The sequence below is a fragment of the Anabrus simplex genome, chromosome 1 (genome assembly GCF_040414725.1).
Source record: "Anabrus simplex isolate iqAnaSimp1 chromosome 1, ASM4041472v1, whole genome shotgun sequence".
In the NCBI taxonomy this organism is placed as follows: Eukaryota; Metazoa; Arthropoda; class Insecta; order Orthoptera; family Tettigoniidae; genus Anabrus; species Anabrus simplex.
Genome location: NC_090265.1, coordinates 941,500,151 through 941,522,429, shown reverse-complemented (window position 1 = coordinate 941,522,429; position 22,279 = coordinate 941,500,151). Strand labels below are relative to the sequence as shown.

The 22,279-nt window shown below is 38.4% G+C and overlaps 1 protein-coding gene and 1 non-coding gene across 4 annotated transcripts in view; one reads left to right on the top strand and one right to left on the bottom strand.

The window, feature by feature from the left end:
* mahj (LisH and WD40 domain-containing protein mahjong) overlaps nucleotides 1–22,279 on the top strand; it is a 460,349-nt gene that overhangs the window by 202,050 nt on the left and 236,020 nt on the right. For 2 of the 3 annotated variants that reach the window (XM_067136681.2, XM_067136682.2), the window contains one exon: nucleotides 8,989–9,156. The exons of the other annotated variant lie outside the window; for it this stretch is intronic. In XM_067136681.2, the coding sequence (XP_066992782.2) occupies nucleotides 8,989–9,156 (168 nt within the window). The remainder of the gene's footprint in view (nucleotides 1–8,988; nucleotides 9,157–22,279) is intronic. 3 annotated transcript variants of the gene reach the window in all.
* LOC136859449 (5S ribosomal RNA) lies at nucleotides 12,359–12,477 on the bottom strand. The gene has a single exon (XR_010859012.1). It is a non-coding gene; the product is annotated as a 5S ribosomal RNA (ribosomal RNA).

Below are 22,279 nucleotides of genomic sequence, written 5' to 3'. Positions count from 1 at the left end.
TCCACTAGGCAAATATCAAATATGTTGACCCCCTGTGGGTGGGGATGCAGATGAAGAATACATCCATGTATCCCCTGTGTGCCGTAAGAGGCGATTAAACGGGGCGACCATGTCTAAGGCGTTAGGTAAAGTTGGATGGCGTGAACGTATTCTGTTTTGGTTGATAGTTCGTAGATCTTCATGTACAGGAAGATCGGGGTTCCTTAAGATTTTATTGAATTCCTTGATGAGAGCGGTGGATCTGCGTCAGATGGCATTATTCCAGATAGTCGCGGGAGCCAATAAGTTGGAGTAGATCGAATTGTGCCAGTTGTTATGCGCATAGTGGAATTCAGTTCGGTATCAATGAGTCTTGTGTGATGACTGTTCATTCATACTGGAGCACAGTACTGAGCACTTGAATACACCAAGCCTAAAGCTGAAGTCCGTAAAACGCTTGCCGAAGAACCCCAGGTAGTTCCACAAAGCTTATGAATGATGTTGTTACGTGTTTTCAGTTTCTGTGCAGAGCCCAGCAGATGTTGCTTGTAGGATAGTGTCCGATCCAGGGTTACTCCAAGATATTTTGGGTTCCAGTTGTGGTGAAGTATCCTGCCGCAGAAACTTACATTCAATTTAGTATTTGCTAAGTGATTGTTTAAATGGAAACAAGACAGCTCCGTTTTATTGGTGTTGGGCTTAAATCTCCAGTTCCTGAAGTAAGTTTCCAAAATGGACAAATCCCTTGTTAACATATCTTCAGTTCTCTCCAGTTCTTTGTGTTGCACAGCTAGTGCTGTATCATCAGTGTAACAGAATTTCCGTGATGTAACTTCAGGAAGATCAGATATATATAAGCTGAAAAGAAGTGGCGATAGGACTGAACCTTGAGGCAAACCTTTTTTAAGCTTCCTCTCCTTGCTCACATTGTTCCCGATAATAACCTGAAACCTCCTATCACTCAACATATTGTTAATAAGTCTTGCTATCTTTATGCATGGTATGACCCAGAGAACTCAAGATCATTGACATTCAGTTGTAGGGAGCCTTTTCTTGTTCATTGTTTTCTTGTTATGTAAATATGTATATAATATATTTCCGAACTCAACTTGATTGTATGGGCCATACACTAAACAAAATCGGGAAGCTCTTCCATATGAGGTCTCCAGGGATATGATTCCATAGTATCAAAATCCACTAACAGAGCAGCTGAACTTCCGGGCACTGAATGCGACCAGTTGACGTCAGTGTGTGATTATCAGCCGACATCCATTCTGTATAGAGCTGTTTCAAGGCTGCTTTAAATGGACGGTTCACACAGACATCCAGCGGCTGTAGCATAGATGTCGTCCCTCCTGGAATGACTGCTAGGTCGGTTTTCCCATCATTGATATGTTTCTTCACAGCGTCTGTTGTGTGGCCGTGGTAACTGTCGAGAACAAGCAAGCTCTTTTGCCCTAGTAATGCACCAGGGCGAAGTTGCCAGACACACTTTACCCAGTCTTCCACAAGCGAACTGTCCATCCAGCCGGAGTTCTGAGATCTGACGATAACACCAGCGGGTAGACTTTTAGGAAGTGTCTTTCGCTTGAGAACAATGTACGGCGGCAATTTGGTTCTGTTGGCAATAATACATAACATTACCGTACACCGTTGTTTTTCATTACCACATGTTCTAATGGTAACACTTTTCGCACCCTTAACATTCACAGTCCTATCCACTGGCATTTCAAAGTAGACTGGTGTCTGATCTGCATTCCCAATTTGGGAAAGCAAGTATCCATTTTCCTTCCGCAACCGAATTACGTGACGCTGAAACGACAATAACTTCTCATCGTAGGCACCAGGAAGACACTGTGAAATTGAGGTATGCCTTCGTACGCTCAACCCATTTCTTTTATAAAAATTACAAACCCATCCTCGGCTTGCTTTAAGCCCTTCCAATTAAAGTTCCTTTGCGATCTCTAATGTCTTTATCTGACACATTTCAGTTGACACACCATATCCCAATTCCCACCTTTCTGTCACATATTTGTTTTTTTTTCAATTTCTGGAAACTGTACACTCAGTCCACGAAAAGCTCTATGATCACCACTACATGTTAATACCACGTTTTTCTTTCTCCAATTGTGAATACACAACTCGTCAATATCGTATTTCCTACCGGCGGCACGATTTCCAATAATTTCGGCTTCCTGAATTACTTTCAGTTTCTCACTCTCAGTAAAAGATCTGAAACACTTTATGGAATTCATGTTGATACTCCAAGAACATGCGTGAGACTGACGCCAAGCGGGGGAGTAGTGTATAGTGAGAGCGGAGAGAGCATTGTTGCCAAGCCGCGCCGGCGGTGATGGCCGATTTACGCGCATTCAGAAAGATAAATTTCCCAAAATAAGATCCGTACCCAATTTTGGAAGCGATATTTTCGAAAAATCAGTGCGGGTGGTATTCGAGATTATACGGTAGTTTTATTGTGCTCCTGATGTCTCTATATGTCTGTATATTGCAAACTGTAGTACTATTAGCTGTCCCTATTGCTGTGATTGTTTCTTTATCAAATCTTTCACTTTTTTTTACAATTCTGTACAGCATTTTCATATTCTGTTTATTGTCCTCTTCCAATTTAGAGATAAATTTGTCCCAATGTTTCTCTTTTTGCTTTCCATGCTATTCTCTTAACTTCTATTTTCCTGTGCCTAGATTCTTTTGCAGTCTCTTCTAATCTGCTATTATCTCTATGGTCACTCTTATTCCTCTCATTAGATTTTGTTAAATCTAGGGCTTTCTTGGCTCTATTTGTCTTTCCTATTTGTCTTTCGCTACATGATTACACCATAATGATCTTTTCTTGTTAACTCTCCTGCTTGTTGCTAACAGAACTTGCCTTGGAAGTCATTCCATAATTTCCCATTCTCAGATCTGCTATTGGGAGCTTGGCTCTGATATCCTCTTGGGACTACTGCCTGAATTCAGTTTCCGTTCCTTAATTCTTGCTGTTAATAAACTTAACCACGATAGGTTAATATTGTGTTTGGTCCGTATTGACTGGCTATAAGGTACAAAGAACACGTTAATGCGGTCAAACATAAAAGATATTCGGCAATGGGAGAACATATGGTTGAAATGAATCATAAATTTACAGACATTTCCAATGACATGAAATTATTACATTCGACCAAAAAGGGAAAACTGATGAATGTTTTGGAAAATTTAGAAATTTACCTTACACAAAAATGTAATTCTGAATCAAGTTTAAATGAGAAAAGTACAGAAGATAACCCATTGTTTAGGCTAGCATATAATCATTTAAGGAACAAAAAGAAGAAGAAAAGAAGAAAAACTTGAAGATCCTAAATTTGTATAGTGTTCTCATTCAGTTCAACCAAAATTGTATGTATTGCTCATTTTTATAATATTTCATAAGTTCTCTTTACTCTTTGATATGATGTATTGGGACACAATACTCCTTCAGATTGTAAAACAAAAGATTGTCATATTGTGTTTATTCTTTGATCTAACCACTGATGAAGGGAATGGTTGAGATTTCCCGAAGCATGTTTGGTTTCATTAATAATGTTTCTTTCATTTAATGAGTGTATTGATCAAGGCGGATTTAAATAAACTATTATAAATAGTTATATTATACCTTAATTCTTGGTCGCACTAATGATCGCTTTAATTCCTCTCAGGTCTACAACAACAAATCTGTGGTCACTATCGAGGCATTTACTATCTTGCACTCTTCCTCGGCTTTGCCACCACATAATCCATCACACATCTGTAATGACCATTCCAGCTGTATCTAATCTTGTGACTGTCTTCTTTTTCTGAAACCAGGAATTCTTCACCATAGGTTGATTTTATGTGCATAGACCATAAGTTCTTCTGCCAATTACATAGGGCCCTAAGATGCCTTCATAACCTTTCGTATCAATTCCTACTTGGGCATTGAAATCTCCAATTATCATCAATAATATCTTCTAGTTTTTCCAAGAATTTAAGTTCACTTTGGGTATGGTTAGTCTCTTGTTAATGAAGGTGACAGCTACATCTTTATGGAGGATAAAACCAACGCCATTCTTTGCCACTGATTTATTCCCACTCCAATATAATTTATATCTATCCTAATTTCAGTCAAACTGGGCCAGTTGGCCATGCGGTTAGGAGCGCGCAGCTGTGAGCTCGCGCCCGGGAGATTGTGGGTTCGAACCCCACTGTCGGCAGCCCTGAAGATGGTTTTCCGTGGTTTCCCATTTTTACACCACACAAATGCTGGGACTGTACCTTAATTAAGGCCACGGCGTTTCCTTCCCATCCTTAGGCCTTTCTTGTCTCATCGTCGCCATAAGACCTAACTGTGTCGGTGCAACGTAAAGCAAATAGCAAAAATTTCAGTCATTGGCAGAGACTCTTAATGCTGGTAGAATGAGCAGTGCCTCATCTTTTATAATAATTTGCTATAAAAGTGAATATGATTGTGGGGACGGGTCAGTGGGTCCTTACGCTTGCAATGAGCACATTACTTCCCTCCAGCCGCACAGAGTATTTAGTAGACTAGGATTATATGCCATTGGCATCCCTTGTGCTGGCTACCCATCTCAACCAATGATTATATCCACACACACACATCACATGAATTCGTTGTCATAGTTTTGATAATTGCATTCATCATGTATTCATTATGACATTGAATTGGCACCCACTGTCTGAGGATTTTACCCCTAATTCTGCTACCTGCTTATTGTCATGAAAGCATTCTCAAGAGTCTCTACAACATTTCTGAATAAGGTAAGGTGTGCTTTAATTGAGCCATGCTTACAACTGAGTAATTTCACATTGATCAATTGACACAATTTTAAATGGAACAAAGATAAACAAAAATATAAGTTTTTAGTACAAACCAAAGTGGAAGATGAAATGAAAGGAACGGATTAACTCAGTCATCATTGATCTGCATTTAGGACTGTCGCCCAGGTGGCAGATTTCCTATCAGTTGTTTACCCAGTCATTTCTCAAATGATTTCAAAGAACTTTGAAATTTACTAAACAGCCAGGCTGAGTGGCTCAGGTACTTGAGACACTAGTCTTCTGACCTCGACTTGGCAGGTTCAATCCAGGCTTAGTCTAGTGGTATTTGAAGCTGCTCAAATATGTCGGACTTGTGTTGGTAGACTTACTGGCTTGTAAAAGAACACTGTGGGACAGAATTCCAGCACTTCAGTATCTCCAAAAACTGTCAGAAAGTAGTTAGTGGAACGTAAAAACAAACATTATTAATTTATCCAACATTTCCCATACTAAATTATTCCAATCGCTAATTCCTCTTCTTATAAATGAATACTTGCCCCAGTTTGTCTCTTGAATTCCAACTTTATCATAGCATGAAGTCCCTTTAAAAGCTCCACTCAAGCTCATTTGTCCACTGTGTCATTCCACGCCATTTCTCTAATGACAGCTCGGAACATCTTGCTTAGTCAAACAGCTCGTCTCCTTACTCCCAAGTCTTCCTAGCCCAAAGTTTGCAACATTTTCATAACACTACATTTTTTGCCTCATTCAATCCCAAATTCTACAGTGACTCACGAAATCTGGGTTACTTATAACCTTTTCTTTGTTGGTTAGATTAAGTGAGGTTCAGTAAATTCAGTATTTTCCAGATGCATAATGAGTATTTCAATATGTGAAACAAGTCCTTGGTGATGAGTTCATTATGTTATTTGATGTATTGCTGCATCTATTGTGATGATGAAGAAAAATGTCTGTTACATCTATGATGATGTTTTTTCTTCTATTAGACTGTATATCAAAGCTTGATGATACTGCTCATTTTTGATAAATGCATGTTTTAATATACAACAACTTGTATAGGTGCGTATACAACATGGCTACAAGTGTTACGTGTGACAACGTGTGTGTCAAGTCTAGTGAAATGAAATATGTATTCTTCTTCTTTCCTTGTTATGTTAAAGAGTACGTTTGAACTTATTATCTTGGTCTGGTGGTGGCTGTTTCTTCTTCTTCTTCTTCTTCTTCTTCTTCTTCTTCTTCTTCTTCTTCTTCTTCTTCTTCTTCTTCTTCTTCTTCTTCTTCTTCAGTTTGCTGTGTTGATTTTTGCATTCTTCTGTCCACTGTTTTCCAGTGGTCTTTTAAGCTTTTCCCACATATGTGTAATTGTAACCAGCATTCGAAAGGCTTTACAATGCTTTATGGTTTTATATTTAGTGTTCATTTTTTTTGTAAATCCTGCTTGATTTCTTCCAACCAGTTGATCTAGACCTCCTTTTTGTAGTTTATTTATTTATTTGTATCAGAAGCAATACATCATATAAATTATTAGTTAAGAATGAGAAATAATTAGATAGCCTAACTTGTAAAAACATACTAGAGGTACATTCAAAGTAACAATTATATCATATCAGACCAGAATTTGGCAAGATTTCGACCATTTGGTGTGGCCTTCACTAGATCTTGCATGGTGCAAACAAGAGGGCAGGAGTTGCAATTAAGGAGGTGCGCCATGGTTTGTTCTTCTCCACAGACACAGAAGGTTGACTCTTCAGATAGACCCCACTTCTTCATATTCTTAGATCGACCGACCCCAGACCGTAGCCTGTTCAGACTCTTCCATGTAGACCACGACTCTTCATAACCGGTTGAAAGAGTTTCAGATGGATCCATCCATCCATTGAGATGAAGGTTTCTGGATTTCCAGGAAATTAGTCTTGATGATTGAGGTGACTCCGAAAGGCACTCAGTTTCAATCATTGGTGAGCAGGTTGATAATCATGTAATGGATGTGTTTGGGAAATGTCTACTTTAGATTTTTCATGTTTGGCAGCTACTTCACGTCTAATATCTAGGGGAGCAATGCCAGCCAAGCAATATACCTTATCACAAGGTGTAGATCTTAGGCAACCAGTTATAAGCCGGCAAGTTTCATTTAAAGCAATATCCACCTGTTTGGCATGACATGATCTATACCAAACAGGGCATGCATATTCCGCTGCAGAGTAGCTCAGTGCTAAAGTAGTAGTTCTCATTGTTTGAGCTTGCATTCCCCAGCTGGTACCGCATAACTTGCAAAGAATGGAATTTCGCATAGATAATTTGTGTTTTATGTTAAGACAATGCTGTTCATACGCGAGTGCACGATCCAGAGTCACCCCTACATATTTAGGTGTTGAGCAATGATCCAAGAAAGCACCTTCCCAGAAAATGTTCTGTTTTCTTCTTGCCTGCATATTCTTTAAGTGAAAAGCGCAAACTTGCGTCTTTGAGGTGTTAGGCTTTAGATGGTTTTCTCTGTAGTATGGACTCAGTTCATCTAAGGCTTCCATTAGTCTCCGTTCAACACTCTCAAACTGATCACCCTGGGTGACAATAGCTCGATCATCTGCATAAATGAAGCTTTTTGTTCCTTTTGGCAAGGGTTGATCATTCGTTAATATTAAATAATATTGGAGACAAAACACTACCTTGGGGTAGGCCATTCCTGAGGTTCTTCCAACGACTATGTCGCCCTTGGAAATCTACAAAGAATCTTCGATTTTCAAGAAGACATCAAAGAAATTCAGTCAGCTTCTTGTCCTTTGTCATCTTATAAAGTTTACTCAACAGAATTTGGTGACTGTGTCATAGGTCGCAGTTAGATCGATGAAGACTACTCCAGTTATTTTCCGATTTTCAAAACCATATTCAATATATTGGGTCAAATGGAGGATTTGTGATGTGCAGTTCTTCCCTCTTCTAAAACCAGCTTGCTCTGGGATCAAAAGTGGTTCCCAATTATTTTTGTAAGCCTTACCAGAATCATCCGTTCTAAGATCTTGAATAAATGACAGAGTAGTAAGTCTATTTAAATGTGACCATAGAATTTAAATCAGTTTTGTTTGTCTACTTGGGAAATTATTCCACATTTGGTGATTAATGGTTGATTGTTGAATCTTAATTTAGTTACTTCCATAAACTGCGTCTTTTCAAATGAAATTTGAAGTCTGGTTTTTACGGCTATTTCATGCAGTTTTTCTATGGAGTGGATTGCTTCTTGTCTGTTGTTCGAAAGGATTGCAAGGTCATCTGCGAAAGCTAAACAATCAAGGTGAATTTTGTCTTTAAGAGGTCTGTCAATGTTTATACCTTTAGTTTATTTTCTCTATTCACGAATCACTTTTTCCAAAACTAAATTGAATAGTAGTGGGGATAGTCCATCTCCCTGTCGGACACCAGTTCTGATTTCGAACGGTTCAGAAATTTCTCCCAAGAACTTAATTTTTGATGTTGTGTTGGTCAGAGTTTGTTTAATCAATTCCCTCGTTTTCCTGTCTACTTGAAGTTCCTCTAGTACGTTGAACAGGGTCTGCCGATCTATGGACGATATTTGGAGGCCTGTCTTCGATGTTATCTCATGTAACTGCTGTGTGGCATACCTATTTTCGTCACTAGTCTTTGCATTGATAGTTGCTACCTCGTCAGCAAAATCCAGGCACTTCACCTTCACTCTTTGTCCCAAATAGCACATTGAATGAAATGCCAAGCTTGTTCTGTATTGCTGCAGTCACCCTAGATTGGTGAAGTCCATCGTTAGACAGCAGCACGTATGGCAACATATTGGCATCAGACATACTATAATCATCTTGTTAGGTGCATTCTCTTGAATAGATGGATATTTAGACAATTCTTTCACCAGTATGTTTAGCTTTATGAGATCTATTTATATTTGACATTTCAGTGATGTTTATTCAATAGAAATGGAGACAAGCACTCAAGATTAAACTTCCATGTGAAATTCGTAACACAGTACACAAGTTGAAATAGGCATGACAAAGAACAAGGGAAAGAAAATTTTCTTAGTTCTTAGACCATACTTCTAGAAGCTTGTAGTAATATAGACATTTTAAAACAACCATTATGCTATGGAGTGCTTATTTGAAAGCAAATGTGCTGGAATGTTGAATGTGTGATAATTACTCATATGATATTAACTCTTATAATTGTCTTTTCTTCCAGTTCCTTAGCCATGTTTTTGAACATAATGCATTGGATCTCATCTTGAAGTACACTAACTTGAAGGAGTCCAAAGATTCACGGCTTGCATTTGAGGCACTGAAGTATCTTGCCGCATTACTATGCCATAAAAAGTTTTCCATTGAATTCATTAACATGAAAGGACTTCAGGTAATTATAATTTTCAATAATTTGTAATTGAAGAATTATATAAACAGAAAGGAGTTTGAATTCAGTAGAACCTTACAATGCAGTGCAATGAAAATATGTTATTCATCTTGTTTGATAAAGCCAAATTTATTAAGACAACTGTCCCTGATAATCAAGCTGTTTTCTGTAGAATGTTTCTTTGGTTCAAAATAACATATTGATCTATTTTATTCGTATATTATTTATGGGAAATACAAGGTAGCATTCAGAAACACTCTCTTTACGTCAGATGTGCTGTGTGTATGTCCAATCCTTGTCCTGTTTCTCTACGGGGCCGTGTGGTTAGGAGCGTGCAGCTGTGAGCTCGTATCCGGGAGATGGTGGGTTCGAATCCCACTGTCGGCAGCCCTGAAGATGGTTTTCTGTGGTTTCCCACTTTCACACCAGGCAAATGCTGGGTCTGTACCTTAATTAAGGCCACGGCCGCTTCCTTCCCATTCCTAAGCCTTTCCCGTCCCATCGTCGCCATAAGACCTATCTGTGTCGGTACGACGTAAAGCAAAATAGCAAAAAAAGAAATTTCCCTACAGGGCCAGGTATGGAGCAAGATGAATTTTTGTAGCGAGTTTTAACAACTGGATTCCCTTTCTAACGTCAACCTTATTATAGGAGTTAATGAGATGAAATGAATGACGTGATATTTGATAATAGGAAGAGAGAGAGCCGGCTGAGTGGCTCAGACGGTTGAGCCACTTGCCTTCTGACCCCACCCTGGCAGGTTCTATCCTGACTCGTTTCAAGGTGCTCAAATAAGTCAGCCTCATGTCGGTAGATTTACTGGTACATAAATAAACTCCTGTAGGATAAATTCTGGCACTTTGGCGTCTCCAAAAACTGTTAAAAGTAGTTAGTGGAATGTAAAACAAATAACATTATTATTATTATTAAAGTCACAAACGGCTCGTACTTTGACTTCACAAAGTAGACTGTAGAGTAATACAATGGCGGACATTCTAAACATAATCTAGTTTGTAAAAGATGTTGAATGTGTCCAGGAGGTTATGCAAGCCCCATATACTCCTCGTTGAGTTATACAAGATGTACAAAACCTGACGGAGTTCTACAGGGATAACGAATTCAAAATTAGATACAGATTCGATAAAAGAACTCACAATGTTCGGATGATGGAAAATCGAACAGGACTACCTATTCCTCCAGCACACGTACATCTGCTAATTGTTGTAAGATCTTAAGCCAAAATCAAAAAATTCTCCCCTGGTAATCTGTTTTAAAAGTGAACAAGGGGAACTCATTATTGGTGACAAGAAGAATTGCGAGTATCTGGCCAACTATTTCCAGAATCTTCTGAACTGTGAACCTCCTGAAGATGGATTGCTGTTTGGAGAGCCTCAATTCGAATTGAAGGATTCATTACCACCAAATAAGGAAGAAATTGGGGACATCATTAAACAACTAAGAAACAACAAAGCTCCTGGGAAATATTCAATTACTATAGAGTTATTCAAATTTGCAGGTGAAAATATAGTGGAAAACTTGGAGGAATTATTCGCTTTAATTTGGGAAAAAGAAGAAATACCAAGTGATTGGAAGAATGCACTCATTCATCCCTTACACAAAAAAGCGGACCAAACTGACGTCAGCAACTACAGAGGTATCTCTCTTCTTCCTTTAGCATTCAAAATCCTATCCAAACCATTGCAGCGGAGACTTGAATCACATCTAGATAAACAAATTGGTGAATACCAGGCTGGGTTCAGGAAAGGGCGTTCATGTGCTGAGCAGATTTATATTCTAAATTCACTTATAAAAATAAGATCAATGAGAAATCAGAAGAGGACAATCATAACCTTTGTTGATTTCAAAAAGGCATATGACTCCATAGATTATGGAGTGTTCATGAACATTCTGCAGGAGTTTGGAATAGATGAGAAATCTCCGGCTATAATTCAACAATCTCTTACAAACACCTTTCCTCAAGTCAAATTTATGGGCGAACATGCAAATCCATTTGAGATAAAAACAGGTTTGAGGCAAGGAGACAGCCTTTCTCCACTACTCTTTAATTGCATTTTAGAAAAAGTGATTAGGGAATGGAGGTTGAGAATGGATAATCTCAAGGTTCATAGAGCAGCGGCAGTCGCGTACCAGAAGTATAAGCCCAAGGTTCACAGAGCAGCGGCACCGACATACCAGAAAAATAATCCTGAGTTTCATAGAGCAGCGGCAGCTACACACCAGCAAAATAATCGCGAATATCACAGGACAATTCAAACGCGATATGAGCAACATCACCCTGGGGTCCGAAAAGAAAGACAATTGCGTCCATGTAAAATTAAGTTTCGTTCCAGGGTGTCTTACGATCCTGAAATTAATTAGGAAGATAACTGGTACAATGATCCATGAATGCCAATTCTGCAATGCTCTCAAGTGGAAAGATTAAACACCAGGCATGTGTTGCGATTCTGTCAAGGTTCAGCTGCCACCACTCTAATTTCCACCTGAACCATTGTACAGTTACTAATGGGTGCCTATCCAGATCATGGTCATTTTTTTTTATCGAATTAGGAAATATAGCAGCTGTTTTCAAATGACATCTTTTGGTGCTAAGCAAGTCATCCAACCCGGCTTTGCACCAACTTTCAAAGTGCAAGGTCAAATTTAGCATTCCATAGGCAGTCTATTGCCAAATGCTCATCAAGATCCTGGATTTTTGCAGATTTACTTTAATGAGACGGCTAATGAAATAAATGAAGCATTGCTTGCATATTTTGATGCAGAAGAAAGAGTATAAATCGGTCGGCACGGTATTACAAACGGACGATGCTGTGAATTATCCAGTAGAATTCTTAAATACCCTACTCTTAATCCTCCAGGATTCCCATCTCACAAACTTCGTTTGAAAGTAGGAGCACCATTAATGTTGTTACGTAACCACAAACCACCTAAGTTGTGCAATGGCACTAGATTACGTGTGACGGGGTTAAAAAAGGTAATAGAAGCTACTATTATTACAGGGTGTTCTCCAGGAGAATTTCATTTAACAGCAAACTCGGAATACACGTGAAACTTTTCAATTCCGGCCTAAGCCGGGACGGGGAAACACATCATTTACGTTCATGTTTTACATTTATTACGAAAGTCGATGAACGCATAAGGTTGGTTCGGTGGACTTCAAAAGAAAATGGGAAATAAAAGAGAATTGAGCCAACGGCACGTGGTGTTCCCAAGCGGTCACCCATCCAAGTACTGACCACGCCCAATGTTGCTTAACTGCGGTGATCGGACGAGAACCGGTGTATTCAGCATGGTATGGCCGTTATATAATGGGACATAACTCAACTATGGCGCGAGCGAAGCCGCGGGCAAAGCGCTAGTGTGTATATATACCTTGTCCAAATAGCTTCAGTGATCTATTTCCCTCTAATTTTCTCCTTGTAAAAGGGATCGGAGTTGTCTTGTTCGGGTTGACTGATAGTTGTTCTTCCCGACACCAGTTCTCCACAAGGTTTAGTGATCTTTGCTTGAGGTCCTGGTTAACACTCATCACCTTACCTCATACCACAATCACTAGATCATCTCCGTATCCTTGGGTATAAAAACCTGGTTCGTCGAGCATGGCTATGATTTTGTTCACCACGAGGTTCCACAGCAGAGGCGAAAGAACTCTTCCTTGAGCACAGCCTCGGGTGGCCCTAACCGTCGGCGTTTCTTCAAACGGGGTTGCTTTTATCTTCCTTCCGTCTAACATGGATTTAATCTATTTGACGACGGTTTTCTCACCTTGCTCTTTTCCAATGCTTTGTTCATGGAGTCATAGATTGTATTGCTGATGGCTCCTATATCTAGAAATGCCACCAGTGCAATTTTTTTTTTTTTAATATTCGAGGCTTCCCTCTAGTTTACAAACCAACTGGTGGAGTGCTACTTCAGTTGGTCTGCCAGGTCTATATGCAAACTGATTTTCATGTAATGTTGAGTTCATGTGCACTGTTCTTCTGATATATTTATCCAGAATTTTCTCCATTGCTTTCAGCATTGAGGAGGTTAAACATAATGGTCTGTATGCTTTGGCTTGGTCATAATTTGCCCTTCCAGGCTTAGGTATGAATACCGCTTTAGCTTCAAACCATGATTTCGGCACGTACCCTAAAGCTAGGCTAGCTCTGAAAAGGTCCGTCAGGGTATTGACGAGTATCTCCCATCCTTCCTGTAGGAGTATCAGAAGTATCTCATCTGGCCCTGGAGCCTTTATAGGATGAAAGGTGTCGATTGCCCATTTTACATGGTTATGTTTTATTATTCTGTTGGCACAGTTCCAGTCTGCTCTTCAAGCTCCAGTCTCTGTTCCAACTGTTTTTCTTCTGTCATCTCCTCAGCCTCAGGAAAGTGACACGCCATTAGTATCTCAGTGTGTCCCTCCCCGCCTGAGTAAATGACCCATCTGGTTTCTCCAGTTTTCCCACTTGATTTACCGTATTTATGCGAATAATACCCGCACAATTTAAAAAAAAAATTGAGGTACGAAATTGGGGTGCGGGTTTTATTTGCGTCAATGTTGGCTTTTTTTTTTTTTCAAAATAAGCCTACCTAAAGTTAGGGCGCGGGGATTATTCGCGTAAATACGGTATATGGGTTGCTTTCGGAACCTTCTGGAGCCTTGCTGTTTCAGTGTGTGATTCCACTTTCTCACAGAACTCTCTCCAAGATTTTCTTTTTTGCTTTCCATATCTCTAAGTTATACTCAGTGAGTTTCCTATGATATACGTCCCACATACCATTTCTAGATGATATTCTAAACAGCATCCTAACCTCTTTTTTTCATTTTGGCTAGTTTGTTGTTCTACTTTTTTGGTGTTTTTCTTTTCTTTGAGAGGACAATTGTCATGGAAGAAGTCCATAGTGGCCTCTTCTAATAGTTCCACTGCCTCGTCCAATTCTTTCTGTCCTCTCACGTTAGTTGGAATTTTTTGTGCAGCCTTTCCTAGAACTTCTCTGTATCTATCCCAGTTAGTACTTTTTGGGTCTCTGTACATCTCAATCCCACGTAGTCTCACATCTATTGCAAATTGGATGTGCTGGTGGTCTGCCAATGATGGTTCTTCCAGCACCTTCCAGTCTTTGATAAAGTTTGCAATATGGCGTAGTGCGTAGTGTATTACCTCCCTACGATTTTTATTTATAAATGTAGGCTTGTTTCCTAGGTTTAGTATCGTCAACTCAGTTCCAATAATAAACTCTAGTAAAGACTCACCTCTTGCATTGCAGTTCATCCTGCCCTATGCCGTGTGGTGTGAATTTGCATCTGCTCCAAGGACTAGGTGTTCGTCTTTCCTCTTTGCATTGCAAATTAGGTTCTCAACTTCTTCTGATGGGGCCATTGTTTCAACTTACATACTTGTTAATTTTGTCATCTTCAGTATACCAAGTATTACAGAACACTTTTGGTTCTCATTTCAAGTTGTGCTTATGGGAATGTTCAATTTATCTTTTACATTGATGGTTTCAACAACTCTGCAGCATGTAAAAATTCTCTTTCTTTTCCCTATTATAAGATGATGCAAAAGTCCATTTTAAATTATCCAGCATTTATTGGAACATAGAAGTTTATACCCATGCAGAATATAAATTCTCTTATGAAATTTGTTGCCCATATTGACTAACCTTAAAATCTCAGACACTGATCCAATTTGCTGCATCTGTTCAGCAACTTTTAAAACATAAAAGTTTGTTAAGAACGACATATATGTTGTTCTGAAAGACTGCATATTTGTCGTACAATGATTTGCTTTATTCTAGAGACTCTTCTTCAACTTTTGAAATTCAGTTGTTTATGACTCGTGAAATATTTGATGAGCAGGGACGGGTATTTGTGGAGATAGCAATAATTGCGACATGTTAGATATGGAACTGATTTTTACTAATGTTAATGATCTGGGGTTCTGAGTAATAATATGTGGAGAAAGCAATCACAATCGTGAATGACCATTATTGTAAATAATAAAATAATTACAGTGAAACATTGTTAAGATGTTTCTGTAGGGGACAAGGAAAGAGAGCGTGTTAAGCGAGAAAACGTACTAATGAATATACAAAAGAATCTATCCAACAGGGATATTAAAATGCTAGATACGATTTTTTCTGACATAGGATATTTTACGTTGAGTATCTGCAGGTACAGTGAAAACTATAGGCCTATCTACCATTTCTAAAGATGAGTGGAAAGTATTAAAAGGTGTGAAAACACGAGAGAACAAATATTTAAAACCTTTTCTGCTGGGGGTTATAAAATAACAAGTACTGGTACACTGAAAGGTGTGAAAAACACCAAAAACAAATATGAAAACATGTGCACAGGGGCCAACAAAAATATTGAAGTATTATTGCAGATGACTCTCTTTGTAAAACAAATGTTAGTAGAAGCCTTTTATTTTCGAGCAGTGGGTTATTAAACATTTTTTTTTCTGGTCACACTCTTAAACGATGAATTGGAGGTTATATTCAACCATGTGCAACTGCGAGGAATTACGGTACTTTGACCGCCATTTTGAATCAAACAAAACTTTGACAAACTTGAGTGACCGATCAAAACTTTGCGTGCATATGCCCGTACAATTTCTGATGAGATTTTACTTCATTATTAAGGAATTTTACAACATCCATATCCATAACTAGGCTGTTACAAGACATATATGCACCACGTTAGTCAATTTCACATTATTATGTTCCTAATCCACATGTAAGGTACTGTGTCACGCGACAAATATTAGCTACACTTCACTGTACCATTCAACACAAAATACATTTCTACCTTTTGAATGGAATGCAAAATACAAGCAAAATCAGGCTCACTCTGCTATTCAGCAATCTTGCTGCTAACCAGCAAGCAAAATTGAACATTCCTGAGGCTAACGGCTCGCTCCCCAAATTTGTTAAAAATGAAGCCATGTTTTCCAGTGTTGATTTAGTTAAATGTAACAAAGGCTTTTCATTAGTGTGTGTTTTACAGGTATGTTTATAGTGTTTTAATTTACATTGTATTTGCTGTGTGTTTGACAGACTGAAAAGCCTTTGTTACATTCGCTCCCCAAAACTACAACTTATCCTTTGAAGTTCAGGAAGACGTCACACCGCTACAACACACGAAGTACGAGAACTGTAACTGTCAGTCGAGCTGGCGACAAGAATGACACGATGTTGTCACATACAACACAAGGAGACATTTCTAACATTTCCTCAATGGATATCATTCTTCCATCTAAAAAGCTAGTATTGGATGCGTCTCCCATTCAACCAACATCAAGACAGTGGCCGACTCCACACCTTGAACACTTTTGAACCATTGTTGTTCTACCTATCCTTGTTATTCGCTTATTCTCGAAACCATTACAGCGTGCAAATTAGGTTGTCAGTCAACAATGACCGTTTTTTAAAATAGCATAAACCAAGGGCTTGACTACAACATAACTCACAGCTGTTTCACTTCCACAATATGTTAATATGCCGTTTGTAATATAACATCCCTCAAGGATGATTAAAAGATGTTATTGTACATCAGACATTGTAATTAGCAACCAGACATCTGAAATCTTTACCCTGTGACTGTACATAGTGCCTTAACGTGGTGTTTATTTTATATCAGGTGTGAAGTATTGTACATAATGTCTTAACATAGTGTTTTATTCTGTATCATGTGTTAATAGCCTCTTTAAATGTTAAACATTATTTCATAAGACTGAGAGTGCTTAACCACATGATCATCATTTTAACAAGTGACAGCACCAGATATCTTAAAAACATTTCGAAGACTCTTTCAAGAACTCCACTAAATCTTGTTTACCTCTCAGTAAAGGACCGTCACATTGTATTTTTAACCCATACCACTATTTTAGTTATGTTAGTTTTAATATGAATGTATCGGGTTCCCGATGTCAATTGATTTTGAGGCTGAGAGATAGGCTGACGATGCCCACAAAAGGACAAAAATGTCCCGATTTAAGTGTCATGCTTAAGTTATAAATATTCTCACAAATTTATTGTATTGAATAGGTTGACCACTACAATAAACTTACTTGTTTCATATTTGTATACTCCATGTCTCAGAACCATACAGAAGTACTGGTCAAATTATTACTTGTTTCATATTTATATACTCCATGTCTCGGAACCATACAGAAGTACTGGTCAAATGATTGTATTGTAGATAATCATTTTTTCATTCCTTGTTAAAAACTTTTGTAAGAAATTTAATCTGCATAACCAGTGTATAAGGACATTGGGTTAGCAGCTCTGAAAGGATCGTTAGCAATAGTAAAAAATCATCTATACTCTTAGCTATGTCTTTGTCCTATGAAGAATCCCTCATGGATTTTAAAATTATTGACTGATACACATTTTGAATTACTGTATTAAGTAGGCTTTAAATATAGTATACTTATCATTTATGGATATATTATAAATGACCCTTGTAGTTATTAATCAAATTTACATGTAAGCTTTGTCTTTTTGGCAACCTCCAAATGGGGGGAGCAAAAATAAATGCATTTCTCTCTCTCTCTCTCTCTCTCTCTCGAGCTCATAGAGTAAAATACCTTATTTGCATTCTTAATTCTAGCTTGGTGTTCCTGTTGCCTTTGGTTTTGCTTATCGATTAATACACCAAGGAATTTAAACTCCTCTACTCTTCTGAATATATATTTTCCAATCTTCAAAGGCAGTCTGTCAATCTCCTCATGATTCGGTCTCTGTACAACCATGTAATATGTCTTTTGATCATTTTTCCCGTAAGCCAATTTTTGCTGCCATTTCCTTAGTTCCACAAATAACTGCCTAATTTCTAATTCATTGCGGCCAATAAGAACATTATCATCTGCATATGGAAGGACTTTGTTGTCTCCCCATTATGATGCCAGCAGGTACAAGAGCTAATTTCCTGATAATCTTCTCCAATGCAATGTTGAATAGAAGAGGAGATAGTGCATTCCCTTGTCTCAGACCAGTTTTATTCTGGAAGGAACTTGAATTTCTGTTGAGCAAAACACAGCTAACATTACCATCCATACACAGTTTGCACATGTTAATTTTATGGAAAAGCCAAACTCCATCATGATGTTCCACAGCCCTTCTCTATGGATTGAATCATATACCTTGAAGAAATCTATAGAGAGATAATGAACTGACTCCTTGTGTTCCCACACCTTATCATTAATAGTCTTAATTGCATATATGTTGTCTGTAGTGGATCTGTTACTACAAAAACCATTCTGATAGTCCCCAATAACATTTTCAGCAAATGGTTTTAAATGCTGTAAAAGAATAATAGACACAATTTTGTAGGCCGTGTTTACAAGAGATATCATGATAGTTTTGAACTTCTTCCTTATCCCCTCCTTTATGAATTGGGATAATAAGTGATTCCTGCCATTCTTTTGGAATAACCTCATCATGCCTTATCCTTAGAATGATATTGTATATGTATTTATGTAATATTTCTCCACCATATTTAATTAGCTCAGCAGGAATGTTGTCACTACCTGAAGCTGTATTGTTTTTTAAACGTATAATACTTTGTAATACCTCTGGATATGATGGCTCTAGCATTTGTTCTTCTAATGGGGAACTAGATGGTTTACCAATACAGGTTTCTGGATTAGTACAATTCACCAAGGAATCGAAGTATTGCTTACAGTAATTTAACAATTTGTCCTGATCAGCAATTAAATTTCCAAACTTACCTCTCTTAATACTCGATCTTGGTTGAAATCCTTCTTTAATTGTGTTGACAGTTCCATACATCTTGCAGATGTTCCTGTTTCTGTAGTCATCTTGCGTTGACTCAATCTATTATCTCAGGTAGACTTCTTTCTTTCTACGAATTAATTTACTACATTCTTATTAGACTTTAGCCTCTTATTTTGCCATATTGCCAGTTCATTAACTGCATCTTATCATGCCTCATCGAACCATTTCTTTTTCTTACTAACACCTTTTAGTATCACTTTCATTGCTACTGTTGTCATGATTTGTTTTATATTATTCCACATTTGTTAACAAACTTCATTTGTTTCATCAATGTCTTCTATAGGATCTTCTTCCAGAATATCAAATCTGTTTGTAATTTCCACATTGTACTTTAATCTTTCATCCTCCTGCTTCAGTTTCTCAATGTCAACTTTGCATCTTTCCTCAGTCTCTGACTTACAAGAGGTTTTCAATTTCATTTTAAGAGAAGTGTGGGAAACATAGCAACCAAAATATCAGCCAAAGGAAAAAAAATTAACATCTTTGAAGGCCTGAAATATAACAACTTATGACAACATACTGCTAGAGTCAGTAGGATTACTCCTCCCATATCTAGTAGTTCGAGCCGAAAGGAATAGTCACTATGTATGCTAAATAATGTGAACCATATGCAACAGATAATAATATTCACCTGGAAAAAATGATAGAAAACAAACAAAATACTGTATTCCATCATGCAGTTGATTTAAAGATATGTAACATTACTTTCCTCTAAGTCTCCTTCTATCGATGTTCTGAATATTATCGTGCATCATGGCAAATCCAAATGAAGAAAGTTACGAGCGCATTGAATAATAATTTCCATGTACAGTGAAACCTCGTTAGTACGCTTCTGCAGGGGACGACAAAAAAATCGTGGTAAGCGGGAAAACGTACTATCGAATATCCCATTAAAAAACTATCTAACAGGTAGATGATATCACTTTACACACTAGTACATTTTACATTTTGTGTGTGTGTGCCCCGCGTGCATGCGTGTGTGTTTCAGGAGATAAAGGAGAGCCCTAAAAAGTGTGAAAACCGGGCGAGTTGGCTGTGCGGTTAGAGGCGCGCGGCTGTGAGCTTGCACCTGGGAGGTAGTGGGTTCGAATCCCACTGTCGGCAGCCCTGAAGATGGTTTTCCGTGGTTTCCCATTTTCACACTAGGAAAATGCTTAATTAAGGCCATGGCCGCTTCCTTCCAACTCGTAGGCTTTTCCTCTCCCATCATTGCCATAAGACCTATCTTTGTCGGTGCGACGTTAAGCCACTAGCAGGGAAAAAAAAAAGTGTGAAAAGGTCAAGAGAACAAATATTAGTAATTCTCTACTGGAGCCTGTTAAGGTAACAAGAGACTGTTAAAAGATGTGAAAAACTCTGAAAAACAGATACAACATTCTTTTGCCCTTTAGCTCATAGAAGTAGCTACAGTACCTACCTAAAACAATTGTATAATTAATTGTTAGTTGAAGCCTTAAGTTTCTGACCAGTGGGTAATTAAACACTGTTTTCAGGTCACTTTGTTCAAGCATGAATTTATTGCGAGGTTATACTCGCCATTCCCGATTAAGCGCCTTCGGCTGCCATCTTGAACACGAAACTTCGGCAATACTTGGCATTGGTTTGGACAGATTCGCCGATGAATGAACGTGCCAACTGTCGACTAACAGTTTGTATTTTTGTATGAATGGTACACTGCTTTACCTTCAATTTATTGTGTTGAATGGTAAAAAGAAGTGCAGTGATTATTTGTCGCGTGACAGCCTACTTACGGACTAATAGGATAATCGTGAGAAGTTCAGTAGCACGGTATGTACAGTATCTGTCTTGTGATAGCCTAGCTATGGATAAGAAAAGGGTCGTAAAACAACTCACTAATGAAGAAAAACTTTAAATTCTTCAAGAAAAAATTAAATGAAATGGTGTATGGCTTTTAGTGCCTGGAGTGTCCGAGGACATGTTTGGCTCGCCAGGTGCAGGTCTTTTGATTTGACTCCCATAGGCGACCTGCGCGCCTTGATGAGGATGAAATGATGATGAAGACGACACACACACCCAGCCCCCGTGCCAGCGAAATTAACCAGTGATGGTTAAAATTCCCGACCCTGCTGGGAATCGAACCCGGGACTCCTGTGACCAAAGGCCAGCACTCTAACCATTTAGCCATGGAGCCGGACAATCCATCAAGAAGTAGATAGGAATCCATATCTTCAGCGTGTAGAGTTGGCGCGAACAAATATTTCAGATTCCCTATGGGAATCAACATCTAATCATCTATTGTGGGCAACCGAGACAAAATTGAAAATGTGTATAAGCAAACTAGAAACAGAACAAGAAAATGATTGTGCGAAGGGAAGTTTCCGAAGTTGGAAAGAATGATTTTGAATAAATATTCTAACAAAAAAAAAAAACACTTTTCAGAAAATCAAATGATCATAGATATGACTCTCAGTCATGATCATCACCAATGGCAGCACGGTTGCTAGAGTTACACTTCCGTTACACATTTTGTTGGTAACTTCCGTGATGCATAATTTCAGATGATTCCCAGCCATAAACTATGTATGTCAACAGGACAGCTTTGAAAAAAAAAAAAAAAACCGCATAAAAACTGAATTCACCTCTCCTAGCCGCAGTGGAATCTATTACTGTGCTTTAACTTAGCACTGTCCTGTCTTGTTCTAGTGTAAAGTCTTTGCTGCCTACCAGTGACGCAAAACTAAATTTTACCTTAGCTAACAGCTTGCCCCTTGAAGGAGCAACATCCTCAGTGTTCGAGAATTCAAGGTCATTTCCTCTTATCACACAACTTTCTCTGACCGACCCGTGGCAAGAGCTCTTATCTCTGTTGCAAATCACATTCCGTACATAAGGGATGACAAAGAACACTTTCAGGTCTGGGGAATATATAATCGTACTAAGTGGTAAAGGCAAAAATTCGTGATGTGTTAAGCGAGGGATTTTTTATACAGATTTAATACGATGGGCATCGGGACTTCAAATTTTGCTACTGATTCTGCTTTTCTAATTAGTTTCATATCTACACCTTTAGTCCTTAGTCGGTAATCAACTCCGGTGTATGAAACAAAGGCTTAGATACAAACCAGGTTTCGTTCCACAAGTTACACAAAAGTACACAGTTTCCCGTCGACCACGCTTGAGTTTCGTATTTGAATTCACTGCGCAATCCCTTGTGTTACTTATCTCATTGGAATAAATAAAGTGTGGTTTCCCATTCAGCCTTTCACACGTCATGCTTCACCAATCCTCACGCAGACCTTCTCTCATCCAATAGTTTTTCCAACAATTTTCTTTCATTTCTTCTGAAATATCAGAGGAAAACATA